This window comes from Vanacampus margaritifer, chromosome 10 (assembly GCF_051991255.1).
Source record: "Vanacampus margaritifer isolate UIUO_Vmar chromosome 10, RoL_Vmar_1.0, whole genome shotgun sequence".
Taxonomy (NCBI): domain Eukaryota; kingdom Metazoa; phylum Chordata; class Actinopteri; order Syngnathiformes; family Syngnathidae; genus Vanacampus; species Vanacampus margaritifer.
In genome coordinates, this window is record NC_135441.1 from 7516206 (window position 1) to 7535382 (window position 19177).

A 19177-nucleotide genomic window follows, 5' to 3' on the forward strand; every position below is an offset into this window, starting at 1 on the left:
CGTTCAAGGAGGCAAGTGACTTTTTTTAAGCATCTACCAAAACATCTAAACTTTTGTCTCCAACCAACCATCAAATCTATGTGTGCCTGCTGCTTTTTGTTATTAAAAATCAACAATATATGATTGTAGCCAAATTAGCTTATTTGGCTACTACCATACTGATTAGGGTTACCACCTTGGATTTAGCAGTAATACATTTAATAATCATGCATATATTTGTGGAGACTGGGGTCAAGCTGTATTTTACAATTTTAAAAATGTGCAGAATTTCACAAGTTACTTCATGTTAAAGATTAGATAGCTCTTAGTATGAAAATAAAAATGCGGGTTGTCTTACAAATTGTTGACGGAGTCCAACCCAAGACACGCTTAGGACATCCCCCACATTTGAGTAACATTTCATGAGCCTCTGCAGCATGAAATGAATAAATATTAGAGCAGAGCCTTTTTAGTTATTGATTTATATTTAAATCTATATTTGTTTTGTATTTATTTCCACATTTATTTTTTATATTCATAGTCATTTTAATTTTTGTATTTTTACTTTTATTTATTTATTCATGTCTATATTTTTGTGGTTTTTATTTCCATTTATATTTATTTTATGTATTTGAATTTGGAATTATATTTTATATCTTTTTTTTTATTTTCACTTTATCTATTTATTTATTATTTTCACATTTTTGGTCCTCCAAAGCTGCGTGCCTCAGCTGTTAATGCAATGTTTGTCCCTCATCACAAAACAAACTGAATTTAGTGGAATATTCAGCTAGTTACACACACTGTAAAGTACAAACAAGGCATACACTCTAAAGATACAAACATAGCAACAAAGCCACCATATAATACAAGTGTCGATACAGGCTACATACCATCTTGTTAATATTTTTTGTTCAAATTGATGTAGAAATGTGACGTCTCAAAATCCCGCGCTGTTTCTCTCTGCACTTGTGACTTTCCTGGCTTCCATGAGAGACAGGACTGAAATTACCGTAAAAACAGTACTTTTTCTGTAAAGAGCAAGGTCTTAGCTTTCAGACACCGTTGGAATTTTTGAGAACGGTGCCAGAATTATGGTAATCCAAAGTGCACCTCGAGAGAGAGAGAGTGCCGGCGGCAAGTGCTCCACAGTAGTACAGGGGACATTTTTAGACTACAGCATGAAGGAAATAAAATTAGCTTTTGGCATAGTTTGTCCCGGGAAAGATTTGTATTTTCCATGGACAGCTGGTTAAAAAAAGAGAACAAATCCGGGAACACAAATTGGCAAATTAGAAAGTTTAGATGTGTTGCTAGCCACTAAAAAAATTGTCACTTGAAGTTTTGGACAAGCCACTAAATATAGTGGCTAATTTCACTATGATAGTAACTAATGTAATTAGCTAATTTGGCTACTTTCATAGCGATAGCAGCCAAATAAACAATTGTATTTAGCGACTTTTCCAAACCCTCAAATGACTATATTTTTAAGCATCTAGCAACACCTCTACATTTTGTAATTGCTTATTTGTTATGTATTTGTATGGGTGCATTAGCAAGTGGGTCATGCACCAGGTCCTGCTTTATTCTCTGTCTCAGAAGGTGATATATTACTGGTAGGCTAAGAATTTTCACCTCAGCCATAAAGAGCAGGAGAACTTCGACAACATACAAAAGAATAATGCCTTCTTCCTTCTTAATATGAAATATGAACTGCTGTTTGTTCACCTCAACACAATAAAATACATAACTTCTGGGTATTGCGGTCATTCCATTCGTAATGGACAATTCTTCTCATACCTTCCAATCTATGTAAAATGTATTTTTGGAGAAAGGCAAAACGAGGCCCCAGGTGTAAAGGCAGCAGTAATACCTCGTGGCACCCAATCAGTGCGAGGTGCACAAATGTGGCTGTGTAATTAAATTGCTGTTACAGACAGATGTAGGAATAGAGGACAGCCAGGTTATACACATTCACACGCGCACGCACACACACACACACATAGTCTAATCCTCTTTTCAAAGTCCAAGTCTAATCATCTATATTGTCTTCCTCACTGTCCCCTCTGGCCCATGTGTCATTGTTGTCATACCAATTGTTTGCAGCTGAATTACGCAGCAGACCGTCGAAGGATACAGCCCAATTAACATTATGTAATCTCATTCAATTAATGTTGCTTCCAAATCTTGCAGAGCGACAAATGCAGTTTCATCTCAATAATATGTTTTCCAAACAACAAGATTTCAGATGGATTACTGTGCTGCATAGACTGCGCCCAGCTTTAATATGAAGCATAGCTTTAATTAACTTGAAAAATGTCTCACTATACCGAGCTAAACTACGCTCACAGTAGCTTGTGCCACAGCCAAATATACAAAGAATTTTGTTTTTGGTAGGTTTTTAATTATTTTCATACACATTTCGGTCATTACATGATTTCATTTCTTTCTATGCTCTGTATTTATCAGGAATCACCATATGTGATGCTGAAGAAGAAACATGAGCAGCTTGTTGGGAATGATAAGTATGAGGGCTACATCGTGGAGCTGGCTGCAGAGATAGCCAAACATGTTGGCTACCAGTACAAACTGAAGGTTGTTTCGGATGGCAAGTATGGAGCCCGAGACCCTGAGACCAAAATGTGGAACGGCATGGTTGGAGAACTTGTGTATGGGGTGAGTGTACTGCTTTATTGGTTTCTATTGACAATAGTAAGTAGTCAGAATAGCCAAGATGTGTCCTGTCTGCACATGCACTTTCTTGACATTAATGTGCAGTGACATCTTCATTTACGCACGTGAAAATATGGAAGCTTCAAACGATAGTTGATCTGCAACGGGAGAGTTGGTTTTCAATGCAGCTCAATGCAGGAAATTGAATTTCAAATCGCTACTGCCACAAGTGGCCGAAAAATGAAACTGCACTCCAGTCACACGTACACAATGGACGCATGACGTCACATACGCACACAGAGGGCGGGAAATTCGAACCCGAATCTAGTCTGAAAACTATTGGCCAGAGACTTGCAGGAGTACCATTGTGAACAACAAAAGTGTTAATCTGCTAATTAGATGATGTTTGAGTGATAAATGACAACGTCTTAACTATTCATACCCTTTTAGCTTTTCACCTTTTGTGACCTTTCAATCAAAACCTTGTGTGTATTGTGTTGAGCAGTTATGTAAGACAATTGCCTTCAGAAGTCACCTAATTAGTATATTGAGTCTACTTGTGTAATTTATTCTCATTATAAATATACTTGTTTTGTGAGGGCCTCTGCAGTTTATTAGAAAACAAAATCATGAATACCAAGGAACTCACCAGACAGGTCAGGGACAAAGTTGTAGACAGGTTTAATATGATTATATTAAACATATGCCAAGATTTGAACATTTCAAGGAGCACCGTTCAATCCAACATCCAAAATTGAAAATGTATGGCATGACTGCACACCTACAATGACTGTTGCTTTAATAAAAGTTTAAGGACAATTGCTACTGTGCTAAATTGTCATCTTGGTAAGTCACATGGAGTTTGAATTGATATGCACGTCACACATCTGTAAAACAGCTGTTCCAATGAAAAGACTGAAATACTTTAGTCAACAAGTGACCGGAGAACTTCAATCAGAATGATTTCAGCCAGAATGACTAAAAAGTCTGCATGAAAACACCGCTTGTGGTGCATTTTGACAAGTCTCAGTGCTCATGGGCACATGCGCACCACTTAAGTGCATACCTTCTTATGCCTGTGTATATTCTCATTCATCCTGGTCATTTCACCCAAGGGCAGTGAACCCATCGCAAATGTTCCAGTTTTGTCTCATCGGTCCAAACATCCCTTGTCAGTACGCATGGTGGCAAATCACAAGTCTTGTCAGTTTCAAATTGTTTCAGTGATCACTTTTTTTGAAGCCAAGTCAACATGTCAACCAACTATTTTTGTGGGTGTGAAATATAGTTGGTGTGGATTGTGTAATTTGTTATTTAGCAGTTATGCTGTAAATTAGGGTGGGAATCTTTGACTGTCTCACGATTCGATTCAATTCAGATTTTTGTGTCTGCGATTTGATTCTGAATTGATTTTTAATTCAAAATTATTTGATCGACAATGATTTCTGCTTCAATTTAGAGCTGTGCAAATAATCGGCATGAACTATTCCAGTCCAACTCACTAATGCTAATGATAATTAGCGTGCTACTCTCGGCACTTTCATCACTCAAAAGGACGGCTATTCATACAAAGTGCTTCAGGAATGTATACAGAGAAGCATGTTAACATTACTCACTGGCATATTCTCTTCCTACGCTGCAAAAAAACAACTTTTATTGGCATAACTTGATTGTGACTTTTTCCTTACACTCTCTAATGTGGCTACAATTTAACAGTGTATCAGAGCGTGCGGAATCACACTGCCCCTCAGTGGACAAATCGTGTACAACAATAAAGGTACACACAAACAAGGGCAGACAGTATAGAATAATTAAAATGAAATCGATTTTGGGACATTTAAAATCAATTCTGAATCATACTAAATGAGAATTGTGATTCTTAAGAGAATCAAATTTTTGGCACACCCCTACTGTAAATGCAGAACAATTTATCCCATGTCATAAACGATGAATATGCATTGCGTCTTTTCACTTCCTTCAGAAAGCAGACGTGGCTGTTGCCCCTTTGACCATCACTCTCGTCCGAGAGGAAGTCATCGACTTCTCCAAGCCCTTCATGTCACTGGGTATCTCCATCATGATCAAGAAACCCACCAAATCCAAACCTGGAGTCTTCTCCTTCCTGGACCCCTTGGCTTACGAAATCTGGATGTGCATCGTGTTTGCCTACATTGGCGTCAGCGTGGTGCTGTTCCTCGTCAGCCGCTTCAGCCCGTACGAGTGGCACGCAGACGACTACGAGGAAGGAGGAGAGCCGCAGAGCCCTACTCAGGCGGCGGCCTCAAACGGGTTGCAGCAGGGCCAAACGACGAGCCAAGCCAACGCCAACCAGCAAAGTCCAGAGCAGACCAATGAATTTGGCATCTTCAACTCCCTTTGGTTCTCACTTGGGGCCTTCATGCAGCAAGGTTGTGATATTTCACCACGGTAAGACCTCTTATTTAGATCACTGCATGCGTCAATGTTGACCCATTTCTGTCTTTCACTCAAACCAATCAACCGGTCATTTGAGCTTTTGATTTACAGTAACTCTTTGAAAGATCCTGATGGGAGTATTGAATGTTCTGTCAGTTCCCATTAGAGCTCTCATATGTAGTGGCAAGAAACCATTCTCCAAAGGTCACCAATTAAAAATCTCATTAAGTATCTGAAATTAAAGACACTGAGGTCGACATTCTGAGCTTTCCAGAGAGACCAGCAAGAGAAAATGAAAGGATCATGTTAGTATTATCACTGCTCATGTGAGTCTGACCTAGCAGATACAAGATAGGTCAGGAGCTTCTTGTCTCTTTAAACATTAACACAGATATGCATAATTTATCACTACAAAATTGGATATATGTATGTCTAATTTATCTACAGTGCAGACCTGCTGTGAACAAAGGACCATGGTAAGGTTTAGATGAGATGTAAAACGCTGATGTCCTAGACTTTTCTTTTAACTTGCAGCTTAGCAATAAAGAGATGAGTGTGATTTAAAGGTAGGTTTTAAAACCGTAGATGACTTCAGGTGACATATTCCATACTTCTTTGAAACCTCAAAATGCAAATTGTCAAACTATGCATGTATTTGATCTGCGATCTTAACTCATAACAAAAACAAATCCTGTTTGCACACCTGAAATGACATCTCAGTCAATCTGACAGCACGAATCAACTCAGCTGTAAATAGTGACTGGTGGTTTTCATCTAAAATCGTCTAGCTATATATAGAATTTGTTTTGTAACTTGTTTCTGAAAAACAAAAATAAATTATTGCAATTATAGTATAACACTGTGATAGCTTTCATCTTGTCCTTTACTTACATCCACTGTACACAAATAGCTTTGGGAGGGTGAGGTAGAGAATCTGTGTACCAGTACAATTGTCTGGAGATTGCGGTTCTTCATGCTCAATGTAGTTTATTGTCCGAGTGCTGCCAGTGAATGCATCAAATTTGTCTGCCAAGTGTCTTGTAGGGGCAGTTTCACTCTCTCTCATTTTTTGGTAACATGCATAAAAGCATGTTTCTGAATACCCACTGGTACATACAATGTGTGTTTGATTAAGTAATGTTTAGAAACAAGTATGGCATTAAATGGCATCCATTATAACACACTGGGATTGAACAGATGTAATAGTGTCCAATAGGGTGGCCAAAGCTGTGTGTACTCGAATATCAACTCAGTGAATGTTTGACCCCGCTCAGTATTACCCTGAGGGAATCACCCTCCCCTTAAACATTTGGGTGACCCAGTTACTTTAGTTAGCACAGCTTTTATTCACACACTGAGGTGGGTGTAGATGGAGTCCCGAAAGTCAAAAATCAAAGTGTTGTTGTTTTGGTTTTGTCTGTATTTGTATAAACTCACATAATTTCTCAAAGCTTTTCCTCAACACAAGTCACAAGTGTATATGTTCATAGGGAAGTGCTATTATTTGTTAGATGTAATTTGTTATATATGTTATTTTTACAGCAGTATTCCCAGTAAGGCTACATTCACACTGGGTGTGATGCCCAATTCGGATTTTTTTGTTAAATCCGATCTTTTTGTTAAATCCGATCTTTTTATGTACCGTTTACATTACAAAAACAAATGCAACATCTTATGTGAACGCAACGCACCCGTGATGCAACTCTCATGCGCAAAGAGCACAAGTCGGGTGTGACGTACACCCAAAACAACGACGTCACGTTGCAGTGTTCACGGAAGTAATTATTGTCCCGACTAGTAAGGTTTTACTGCCAACCAAGTCATTGAGGCAAGCGACTTTTATTAGTGTCATATGCAAATTTAGCTGTGCCAACGCACGCTAGCGAATGGTAGACTGGTGGACTTGATACGCGGACGTGTTAGGAGTTCAATTCGTATATCTTGTCTGCATAAATTATGCAAATATAGCTGTACGAACGCCCGCGCTCCTGGTTGGTGGACTGTTTTCACGCTCGCTCCTGGTTGGCTGCTGTCCTAGCTTCCTTGTGTGTCAGTTTTGAATGTGGTGTTTACAAACAGCAACAGAAATTCGCCGGCCTTTTTTTAATCTCATGTCGCCAGAGTAGCAAGGTTGGATGAGGTAATTTGTGGGAAATGAGGGGATACTCATTTGAATCGCATGCGTGCAGATGAGTGTTCATAGGGCAGACGCATCGCATACATATCCAATTTATATCCACGGACAAAAGAGGCCCAGGTTGGTTGTGAAAAAAATCCGAATTGAGCTGCAGTGTGAACACAGCCTAAGATCTCTAAAAACGCTGCATGCCTTTGTCTTCAGACATTTCAGCTCTTCGCTATAATTAGACTAACATTTCATGAGTTTCCCTTTATTTTATTTTTTCCTGAAGTATTTTGCTTGTGGTAGCTTGGGTTCAGGTTTAAGGGCGAGGTCAATCCCCCAACCCCCCCACCCCCCACACACACACAAAATTTATTTATTTTTTTTTAAATAACATGCTCTATGCACACTCACTAGTCTACACACGGTATTATGATTAATATTGCGTTTATGGAAAATCCACCCATTTTTATCCATCTCAGGGGCGGCCATTTTGCCACTTGCTGTCAACAGCAACTGCTAAAATGGATGGATTTTGCTGCTTAATTCATATTCTACAAACACAATATTATAAAGAATGATCTATCGATTAGTGGGGGCACATACAACATGTTAATGTAAAGAAAAAAATTGGTTTGACTTCATTTTAGAATAATAAAAATATTGTAACCTTTCTACTGGGTAAACCTTTAAAATATTTGTTTAGTTATGATTGTAAAATGATTAAAGTTTTCTGTCCTGTGTTCTGCAAAGTACTTTGTTATAGCTGCAGCAGTTGTGAAAGCACCATATAAATGAAGATGAGTTGAGTTGAGTAAAAAGCAAAAACAAAAAAAAAGCTGCTCATTTAAAGCTATGGTAATAAGCCCTGCAAATTATTGTGGTCTGTTATATTATTTAATTAATTGTACCGAATATTTATGTATTATACCATGCACAGTTTGTCACTTCCTAGTTTAATTAATAATAAATAATGATGTACAAAATATATCTCCCGCTAGTTTTATTTCTGCATGGATATACGTATGTAAAATGGACAAATGTGAAAAGCAGCACAAATCTCAGTTGCAGCTTATTTACTCATTATTTGCAGTCGGCTTGTTTAAATGATTAATACACTTTAAACTTATCTAATGTACAGACAAAAAAAATCTTCTACACACCGCAGGTCAAATGCTACATTTTTTTGATATGAAAAAATGTGACCAAAATAAATCATTTCAAAGTTTTTTCCACCATTAATTTGACTTGTAAAAAGTCGATTGTTTTTTTGTGTGGATCATTTCTAGAGGTAAAGTAAAAATAAACCAGTGAAATGATATGGGTGCACAATGTGCCCACTCTCTTAATACTGGCATGTGGCTGTGTTAAGAATTAACCATTCATTTTCAAATTCGTAATAAATTAGTCAGCATACATTCCACCATTTAAGTGCCTCCCACATTCAGAAATTATACTGATAGGCTTTTCCTGACTTTTTTTTTTTTTTTGCTAACACTGACTGCAATTTGAACTATTCATAAGTCCTTCCACCTTGTCTATATAGCCGTATATCCAGCTCACTTAGTTATGTTTGTAAGATTTTGTTGGTGGAAAAAAAGTTGAATTATTTAGCTTGGTCTCATTTTTGTCATAAAAACTTTTCATTTGAGCAGGGGTGTGTATACTTTGTATATCTCTTGTAGTGTATACCTGCAGTAGTGTCATCAACCTAATGATGGCACTAATATTTCCCTCGGAAATCTAGTAAAGGATAATAAGAGGTGTCGATACCTCAAAATTTTAGATAATCATAATGTTTGAGCCGGTCCTTTCCATCACTAATTGTTTTATTGTAATGCTATTTCTTGCGGAGCATAGGAAATTAACACATTTAACACCCGAAGCAGTTCTGTGCGTGTAGGTGCTCGCAAACCACTGATTCTTTGGCTCTAATCAGCAAGGAAAGAATGTTCTGGAGGTGCATTGAGCTCAGAGGAAGCTTTTTCACTGTTACGTTTAACCAGAGACAAACGCCAATCAACACTTTTGGGCATCTTTTCTGTTTTAGATTACTGTATTCAGAGAGAGTGTTGTTTAATTCTCTTGACTGCACATGTGTTTGTGTGTGTGTGTTCCTTCGTATACTGTAGGATGGGTGTGTGTGTACACATGCTTGTAGGCATTCGGTGTTACATAGTCATACACTAAGATGGTACATGAATGTGTACTGTGTGTGTGCATGTTTGTTTATTAGACACTCTTCTGCTCCTGCTATTTATTCTCAGTCTACTGTGCTCTTTCTAAATGTCAGCACTGTCAGTCAGGCCTCCCACAGGCCGTAATCTACGTTGGTGGCTTCTCCTTCTGTTTATCTCTGCAAATGGCTAAATGCCCTCCACAAACACATACCTCCTTCAATCCGTCCATCAAACTGTCTTTCAAAATCAGTCCTTGGATCGAATTTTATGTATTGTCTCTTTCGCCACTTGTGCTTTTTTTTTTAATTAGTCAAGCAAGCTTTTCCTTTTTTTTCTGTGCCATCTTAAGGAAGAGTTAAATTGCATGACCATCTGACCCCCACCCACTCTCTCTCTATAAACCAGTCGTTCTTTACCTGGGTTCAATCGAACCCCAGGGGTTCGGTGAGTCAGTCTCGGGGGTTCAGCAGAGGTCAAGACATACACCCAACTCATTTGATTCGTGATAATACGCCCATCATTGCCTGCAGGTGATAACGGTACATTGCTTGATATGTCTGTACTGCAAGAAATTTGGTACTGTGATGGTACGGCGTGTGATGTCTTTCTTATTCATACTATGTTGAGAAAGCGGTCGGACGAGTATGCGTAATATGAATTCACATGTATAACGGAACGTATGGAGTTCCACAGGGTTCAATTCTGGGGCCTGTGCTGTTTACATAGTTAGTATCTGCTGCCTCTGGGTTCCACTTAAGAAAACAGTCGAGTGATGGGAGTCAGCGTCCTAACGGCAGGATTTGCAATTTCAAATTGAGCAATTCTAGTCCAGCAAAACTAGCTATCTAGCAAAACTACAGGACGACGCTTCTGAATTCAAGGTGAAGAGAGCCAGATTTGATGAAAAGGCTGCCCTCTATAAACCCTATATCTATGTCTTAATTTTAGGGGAAAAAATCATGTTCTATTTTTCAATAAAGAAGGGTTCGATGGATGCACGTAGGAAACTGGTTTGGCTCAGTACCTCCAACAAATTTGAGAACCATTGCTTTAGAACATTTGACAACACAACTACATTTCATGTTTGATACCAATGTTCCTTTCCGGAGGATCATTACTCATTACATCTGTTCTCGCTTCCATTTACCATATTCTCCCAGTATAACCGTGGGTGTGCGTGTGCGTACATGTTTGCGTGCTGGCCTGAAAACCACCTCCCCCCTCCCCGATTAAGCTTTTTCCTCTTACATTGTCTGCATTGCTCCACTTTTATGACTCCAGACTGAAACTAATGAGCTCTGTCACTCACACTCTTGTCTGGCGGTAAAGTATGTATCGCATGTGTAACCTGGGAGGATGGTGTATGTGATCTGTGAGCTATTTTGATGTTTTCTCTTTGAACCTACCTACTACCGGAAAAAGTGATGGGGAAAAAAACACTTCCCACCACCTCAGTTTCTATATTCATGTTCTTGTGTTAAAATGTAACTTGAACCCAGTATGTCAAACTTCACTTTTTTTTCTTAATAATGAGGAGCACTTTGCCTTCAAGGATGAGCTGAGATCAGCTCAGCTGAGTTAATTAACATGGGCGACACCAGCCGTAGTCAAGTCAAAATTTTAAAGCGTGTTAATCAAAACTATTGCTCTATCAATTCAATAATAGCAGTCTAAATCTCAATCCAGCATTATCATCATTTTGAAGGATGTGTCCAGTGAGTTCATGTAAGTTATCTGTCTTTTGCATAATGAAGAAACAAACCATAAAATAAAATAAATCTTTGTGTTTAACAGGTTATTTCTCTATTTAAATAATTATTTTTGCCAATAACATCAATAATATTGGAAACCGTCTTTCTCTCCCCTTTAATGATGCCTCATTTGTAAGCAACAGAAAATGTGTGTTTTACCAAATCTACACTGGCTATGCCAAAAATCTTATTTTGCTGTTGCTGTTGCCTCCCCTATAGTGTTTTTTGGTGGACTGGATGACTAGTAAGATCAGTAACAAGGAATAAACAAAAAATATCAGCAGTTGTATTCTTTTATCAAACCATCAGTGGTCTCAGTAATATGTGGAAGAAGCAGCAAGAGCCCCAAAAAAATCCAGGCACCTCCTCCTCATACCTCTCGCCAGCCTGACAACACTCATAACAGGAGTCGTTGTAAAGCCGGGTGCACTTTATGATTGGACAACAGATGTTACAAATATGAAAGAACCGACAAATGACAAGGACGATATCACCGTGTGTGCTAACTGCTCCTATAGTTTGTGGTCATCTCGAGATGACAGTAAACCGCACAAGTAAAATTATATCCACTGAAAATTGTGAGTCTGATCGCTCAATCCAGATGACCAACGTACTACCAAGACTGTCCATAGATGTCTTATAGCACAAGATGGAGCCTGCACTTAAGTCATTTGCTCCCAAAATCACCTAAATACGTTCTATTTTAAATGTTTTAAGTGTCCCAAAGACATATTTGTACGTTTTTATGTTTTTTTTATGCTAGAGCGTACAGAAGGCTTTGATTCAGCCTCTGAATTGCAGAGAACAGGTGAAGCAATGGTAGTAATTACAAAAACGGTCAGCAGGTGTCAGCAGAGTAAAATAGATCAACCAGGGCCATGTTGAAAAAAGCTCATTTACCTACGGTTCTAAACTGATTTGTGAATAATGATGAAACTCAATTCTAATGCTGATTGCTACAAAACGGAAACAGATAGGAATGTACTTTTTTCCATGAAGAAAGAAGAGACTCTAATCTTTCTTTTAGTTCCATTTTTCCATAGCAATCAAACAGAGTGGCCGCCATCTTGAAACGGGAGTCTCACTATTGTCCCGCCCTCCACTTCATTTATTACTTTTGAAACTTTGGGCATGAGCACACTTTAAAAAAAAATCATAACTCCCTAAATTTTTAAATTGTGTTTTTTTTTTTATGTTGAACACATCCCGACGTGGCTACAATAAAAATATATATATTATTGTCTATTGAAAATGTTTCTTCACTCAAAATAGTTTATTTTAGATGAAATATCAAGTTGATAAAAATACACCATGTATTGTAAATTTCCATTAACATGATTGTACATTATTACAGTATACCTCACTTTAACATTATAACTATACATAATATCCAATGCATTACAAATCTCATGCTACATTTGCGATTAAAAGGAACCCCGACTCTAATGACAAATTTGCTCCATATGATTTACTTGGTTGTTACTAACATAACTATGAGATTCATTTTTCAAAAATCATTTCCAGTTTAGTTAATTCTGTAGAAACTTTATTTGTATGTACGCCGCCATTGTTGTTTACGTAGCAATTCATTCTGCGTAGTGACGTTTCATGGCTGCTCGCTCCCTGCCCAGCAAGCAAACCAATTGCGATCCACATTAGCACCAGCGAAAAAGGAGACAAAATGCCCCACAGCACGGCACAGGTGAGCACTGAGCGCTGCCATCTTGTAGGTTTGAGTTTGGTCCCACAGTCCAGACATATGGGATTGCCACTGTTTGCAGACTATCCTTTCCATACCACTCTGCAATGAGGTTGCCTTTAATGATGACAAGCATTGTTTTTCGAGTGATAGAGATGCGGCTCCACAACATCACACTGCAATCAGATGCTTGAATTGTCAACACCTGGGGGTACCGGCGAGCTGAAAACAAGAGTCAATAACAGTAGAACAGTCAACAGCAGAAGAAGCCGTGTGAAGGTTTGGCCCATTTTGCGTGGGTGTAATGTGTGCTCAGTTGTGCTTTGCAACTGTATGGCATTTTTTGTTGTTTTTTTTCAGAAGAAGAAACATTGTTACAATAAACAAATGTGTATACCAAACACACATTTCCAAATTTGTAAGTTTTTAACGAATGTGGTGTTTAACATTCTTTTATTCAGGTAAAGCATAAATCCCTAGACAACTTTACAACTTTAAATTATGTTTTTGCATATTTCATCTGTTGCAGTTTTATTTCAAAATATTAACCACCAAATTTCGACAGTTACATCAGAAAGCAGTATTAGTTATGCTTACTATCTGGCAGTAAATGGAGAAACACAAATTGTATTTTCAATCAAATGAATTGCTCGTCTCAGTATGCACAAATGTTTTTGTTTTTTAGCATCATTATAATTAAGAACATGTTAGCTCGAGTTACATTTCACTGAGTTGCATAATTGCGAGCCGCTGTCACAGTGATTGGGGAAGAATGATTTATTCATACAGGGAGTTCATTTTGGTTCGCAGCATCACTTGTGTTTTATTTATCTGAAGAAAAAAAACCTCATGCAGGCAACTTGTGATCATACATGCATGCACGCTCACAACCCGAAACCAGTGCGGCACACAAACGAGTTGCACAAACCCCAACGGGAGCTCAATGGGGTTTTCACACTTTCTACATAGACCAAGATGGCGTTCCCTTTGAGATGTATACTATGTCTAATCTGCATTTAAAAGACAGTCACACACTTGTTTAAGGCAGCAGTGGGGTTTGCTGCAATCAACTGTGATGGCATGTTAATGGCTTATCAGTCAATCGTGCATCTGTTAGCCACTGATTTAAGAGGAGACCTAATGAGAATTTCCCCATCGTACTGGTAATTCCGTCGCACATTGGGAATGGCTGCTCTTATTGGACTTGCAGGGAGCCAGGCACAGAAATTAGATCACTAAAGACTCTCTCAGCTCAGCTTTACAGTTTGGAGTGCAGAGTGTGCTACCATGACAACGGTAAGGAGATGTTCTTCGAAGAGCACTGCAAGCTTTTGTGCCAATGGATACAATTACAATGGTACAACTACATATTTAATTTTGTGATTATTTGATGTACATAAATGAGTAAAGTACTTAATTTCTGTTCTGTAATGTTTTGCATATGAGTGTTGGCACTCTCACTGTTTGTCAGCACAAAGATATGTGCATGTGGCAAAGACGGCATCCATGATAGAAAAGTTGAACAGCATCAGCCTATCTCTGTCGTCAGCCACGCACACAAATGAATGATGAATGATGGAACGCCATCTTTCAGTGCAGCTGTGGCATGCTGGCAGCAACATTTTCATACTCTGTTTTTCATGCAGCAGCATGCTAATATTGACCTTTAGATGGCAAGAGGAGGGAATGTTTACGAAATCATTATTTCTCTTACCAGTTCAAGTTTGCAGATTAGTGTGGTGTTGGAGATAAAAGCTCTAGGATATCATAATAATCCTAAAGAGGCGAATAGTCGAGCAAAAATCCTACCATTGTCCATTACGCACTTCTTATTTCACCGTGTCTCCAAAAATTTGTGTGGTTTGCCTCTGCTACTTGTTTTATGACCTAAGAGGAACAAAAAGAGAAAAAGTTCATTAACTCCAACTTCAGTTTCACTTCATTAAGCACTAAAAGCATTTTGTTGCACAAACCACTACGCCGTACAATTTCAGAGTCGGATGATTTTTCAAACCACAGCAGAAGAACAAAATTGCCTTTAAGTCACACTATGATTAGATACTGTTTCATTCTCGTTTAAAATTCTGTGCTTCGTAATCTGTTTGTAAAGTGGCTGATTTCTCTACACTTCCCAAAGTTATTAGTCACTGCTTATTAGCATATCTGATGGAAGACACTGGCCATGGCAATTGCTAATTCTCTTCCTGCTATAGTTAAATACAAACGCCGAGCACACACATAAGAGGTCTGTCAGAAATCCAATTCCAAAATACAATTTATTAATTGCTAATTAATCAAAATACTTTCTCTTCAAAGTAATCCCCCTGGAGCTTAATATACTTTCCCAGCCTTCTCTGCCATACCTTCATACACTCATGAAATGATTTTTTTTTAGGATCTTCTGTAACGCCGTCATCCTGGCCATCTTGATGTCTTCTTCAAAATGGGCCCTCTTGATGACGTTCCTTCAGAATGAGAAAAAAACAAAACAAACACTTTGGGCTCTATTTTTGTAGACAGGTGCACATGTGCTCGGCATTAAGACGGGCATATCTCGATTTTCATGCCAGGGCAAGTCTAGTCGTCGGCCGTGTTGCGCCTCTCTGGGCGTCCCAACGGACACAGCTGCGGCACATCTGGCAATTTGGGAGCAGAAAGTGGACTGCGCTCGGCCTAAAAACAGGCATATCTTAATTTTCGTGATGGGGTAAATCTAATTTCGTGTTTGTGAATTTGGTAGACTTTCCGGCGCATCAAACTGCCGCAAGACACATCTGGTAATCTGGTGTCAAAAATTCCACTGAATTTTAGACTTGGTAAAAGCAGGTCTAAATGATAGAGTATGTGGTGTAACACGATTTTGGTCCATTTGATGGAGGCACAGGCAGACAGATCGGCGCACCGCTGACATGTGTGGTGGACGTCATTGTATTAGTCACAAAAATATAAGCGCAACACTTTTGTTTTTGCTCCCATTTTTTATGAGATAATCTCAAAAATCTAAAACTTCTTCCACATACAGAATATCAACATTTCTCTCAAATATTGTATTCTAAATATGTGATAGTTAGCACTTCTCCTTTGCTGAGAAAATGCATGAGTCTGGTTTTCAGTACTGCAGAACCCCCCAAATACATAAATAAATAGAATCAAATTAAACAAAACTGCACTTTTCAGAGTGGCCACATATTGTGGGCAGTCTAAGGCACACCTGTGCACTAATCATGATGTCTAATCAGCATCTTGATATGGCACACGTGTGAGGTGGGATGGATTCTCTCGGCAAAGAAGAAGTGCTCACTATCACAGATTTACACTGATTTGTGAACAATATTTGAGAGAAATGGTGATATTGTGTATGTGGGAGAAGTTTTCGATCTTTGAGTTCATCTCTTAAAAAATGAGAAAAGTCTTACGTATTATATTTATCATTCATAAATATGACAAATAAACAGCGTGCACACAAGGATTCGGGTGCAAAATAACCTTAGTATATGTTTTACTGGATATTGTGCATAAGAGGAATTTCATTGGAATGTGATGAGCCTGAAACATTTAAATTACAGATAATTTGGGTTATTGAAAGAATGACCAAATTCACTTGGCTGCATGGCTGATGATCACGTTCTATAATTATATAGGCACCATGGCTTTGTAGTATCCACTCAGAAGGAAAGTATCAAGCAACATACTGTATACGTAGGTGATAATAATTGATGCCCTTTGGTCCTTTAAAGTGACCCTCTTGAGAGCGACAGCATTATTACAACACAAGGCTTATTGGCAGTTGGAGGCCAGAATGCTCCCATCATAAATTGCATACACCAAGAAGCAGGTTTTTTTTTATTCCCCTGTTAACATTCCCAAATCACTACTCTTGAATATATGGAATACCTTCCAAATGACTTATCAATTAATCATTACAGCCTTTATCATCCACAACCGCGTTCGCGTAAACAGCACACGAGCTGTTCTTTCATTACCATTTCTTCTTGTCATTAAATGAAATGAAAAAAAGGAGGGTGGGTGGAATGAATAATTGATTAATCATAGCTGTTACAAGGCTAAGAAATTACAGTCCTACTTGGAGGTGTTCCCTTACAGTAATGAGACAGCTTAGTTTTACCAAGGCTCTTAGGTAGGCTGCTGCTGCTGCTGCACTAATGTTTGATGAGTGCAAGAGAGGCTCTACGGATGAGCTTGGGAAAGAAACAAAAAGGAACAAACAGGTCTGAGTGTGCCAGGTGCTCTTTTCTTTGAGCGTGGAGGACTGCAGTCACACACACACACACATGATGGAAATGGTGACCTGGTTGTTCTTTTGTAGTGACTTACTTGCATGCACACTCCAACTGGGAGAGAGTGTGTGCACACTTGAATGCCTCCGTGTCTGTGCCAAGGTGTAGACCACAACAAAGCTCTGTCAGCCCCCCCAACACATGAGCAGACAGGGAGAGGCGGGCACAGCGGAAATTGTGGGTGGATGGAGGGAAGAGCATAAGAAAGAACAAGATAGAACGAGGGCAATTGAAGGAAAGGATTATACAGATGTTTAGTGGCATCTCCCGAGCCCAGCAGCAGCAGGAGTTTACTTTTAATCTCTGTCATTTCTCCCTCAGACTGTCAGTCTATCTCTCAAGCAAGACACCCTCTCGTTAGGTCTTTCTTCCCTAACTTGTTTTCGCATACCCCAAAAATGTTAATCACTTTCTGTGCCTTAATCAGAAGAATTTTAGCAGTTCTTCAGTCTCCCCTGGCTCCCCTTTTTAAATCATATGATGTTTATTTGACGTATATTTACTGGCAACGACACTGCACAATCTAATGTGGTTATTGTTCTAGGATCAAATAATTTTGCATGTCATTGCCAAAGTATATTTCATATTTCTCCGTTTTGATGCTCAGTGTAGGTTTTAATTAAACAATATTAATTAAAGTTGCACTTTCTGCTATGTCTTATAATATTTGAAGCATCCCATTGGTGCATAAAATTGTACAAATGTTATGTTAAAAACTAAACATTAAAGGCTCTATTTTCGTCACCAGAGCAAGTCTGGCACAAGGTGCGGTCTAAATCTGCACAGGGGCAAGTTGGACTTTGATTTGGTATTGTCATAGACGCACGCCAATTGAGGCAGTTTAATGCAGCAGGTCGAAGTGTGCAAAGTACGTTCAATAAGGAATTGCAAGCAGGCTTGCATGGGTGACTGATGTACAGTTTGCCGTGGAGATGACAGATCTTTGAAGTGGGCCAGGAGAATGATTTAAAAATATATTAATAATGCATTCAGTGAATTTATTTCTGCAATGATTCAGAGGGCTATTGTTATACTTGTGAATGAAATACAATGACAATCACCACACATGTCCACGAAGCTCAGAATTTGTCTCAATCAAATTCACTTTATCATATTTAAACATGACTGCATTTTCTGCAAACGTGTGGGATGGAAGAAGGTGTTGAATTTAGGAACTAAAACCATTGAAGGAATGTCAAAATTTGAAAAAGGTGATGGAGTAAGGATCTATCGAGCAGCTGAGGAGAAACAGGATGAGGAACTATTGAGTAGAATAAGGGGCTATGACTTATTGGCATGTGAAGTGCAATTCCACACTTCCTGTCGTATTTAATACTTGCAGAGACCAACAACATGGAGAATCAATGACCAGGAAATGCCTCATTAATGATGATTTTGTCTCAATGTACTTACAAATTTGCTTACTCGTGAAATTTAAGCTTGTTTAGATGAACACAAAGCTGAGATAGTTGTAGAGATTTTAAGCAATAATTTGCGGACCATTTAAGTGAAAATGGATCATTCACACCTGATGAATCATTTATTTAAATGTTATTATAATGTTTTATTTTCTCTTTTTGCATCTTCATTTTTATAATAGTTTGTTTTACATTCACATGCAAATTGGAAGCAAAGAGGTGTAGAGGGCTTTAAATAAAGTGGCATTGGGTGCATTTTTTTTTCACCCGTTGTCAAAGTCAAAAAAGCTAAGATGGACATCGCGCATGCAATCAGCAGACGGCTGTGCATTCTCCACATTGCAATTTTCAAAGCCTTGCCATACACTTTATGTCTCCACTGGCTGCTCTTTCATCATGTAGTCGTCATCTGAAAAACATCTCAAATGATTACATTTTAGCCTCTCACTCTTTTCCTACTTAATCTCTGCTTTATGTTCATACTAGGTTTAGCCTGACAAAGGTGCAATCATGAACGCGGCCTTTTGTTTCAGATTTGTGTCATGTTCATTGCACCAGTCCTGCTGCTCTGACAGAGACCAAAGTGGAACGTAACAGAATTTCAAGCGTTGTTGTTGATGATGCCAGCTTATGGAAAGATGT

General features: G+C 38.6%; 1 protein-coding gene across 6 annotated transcripts in view; it reads left to right on the forward strand.

The window, feature by feature from the left end:
* gria1a (glutamate receptor, ionotropic, AMPA 1a) overlaps window positions 1-19177 on the forward strand; it is a 93225-nt gene that overhangs the window by 55541 nt on the left and 18507 nt on the right. For all 6 annotated transcript variants that reach the window (XR_013295481.1, XM_077577310.1, XM_077577312.1 and 3 more), the window contains exons 10-11: window positions 2449-2655; window positions 4634-5079. Coding sequence is in view for 5 of the 6 variants with exons in the window: in XM_077577310.1 (XP_077433436.1) it covers window positions 2449-2655; window positions 4634-5079 (653 nt within the window). In the remaining variant the exon portion in view is untranslated. The remainder of the gene's footprint in view (window positions 1-2448; window positions 2656-4633; window positions 5080-19177) is intronic.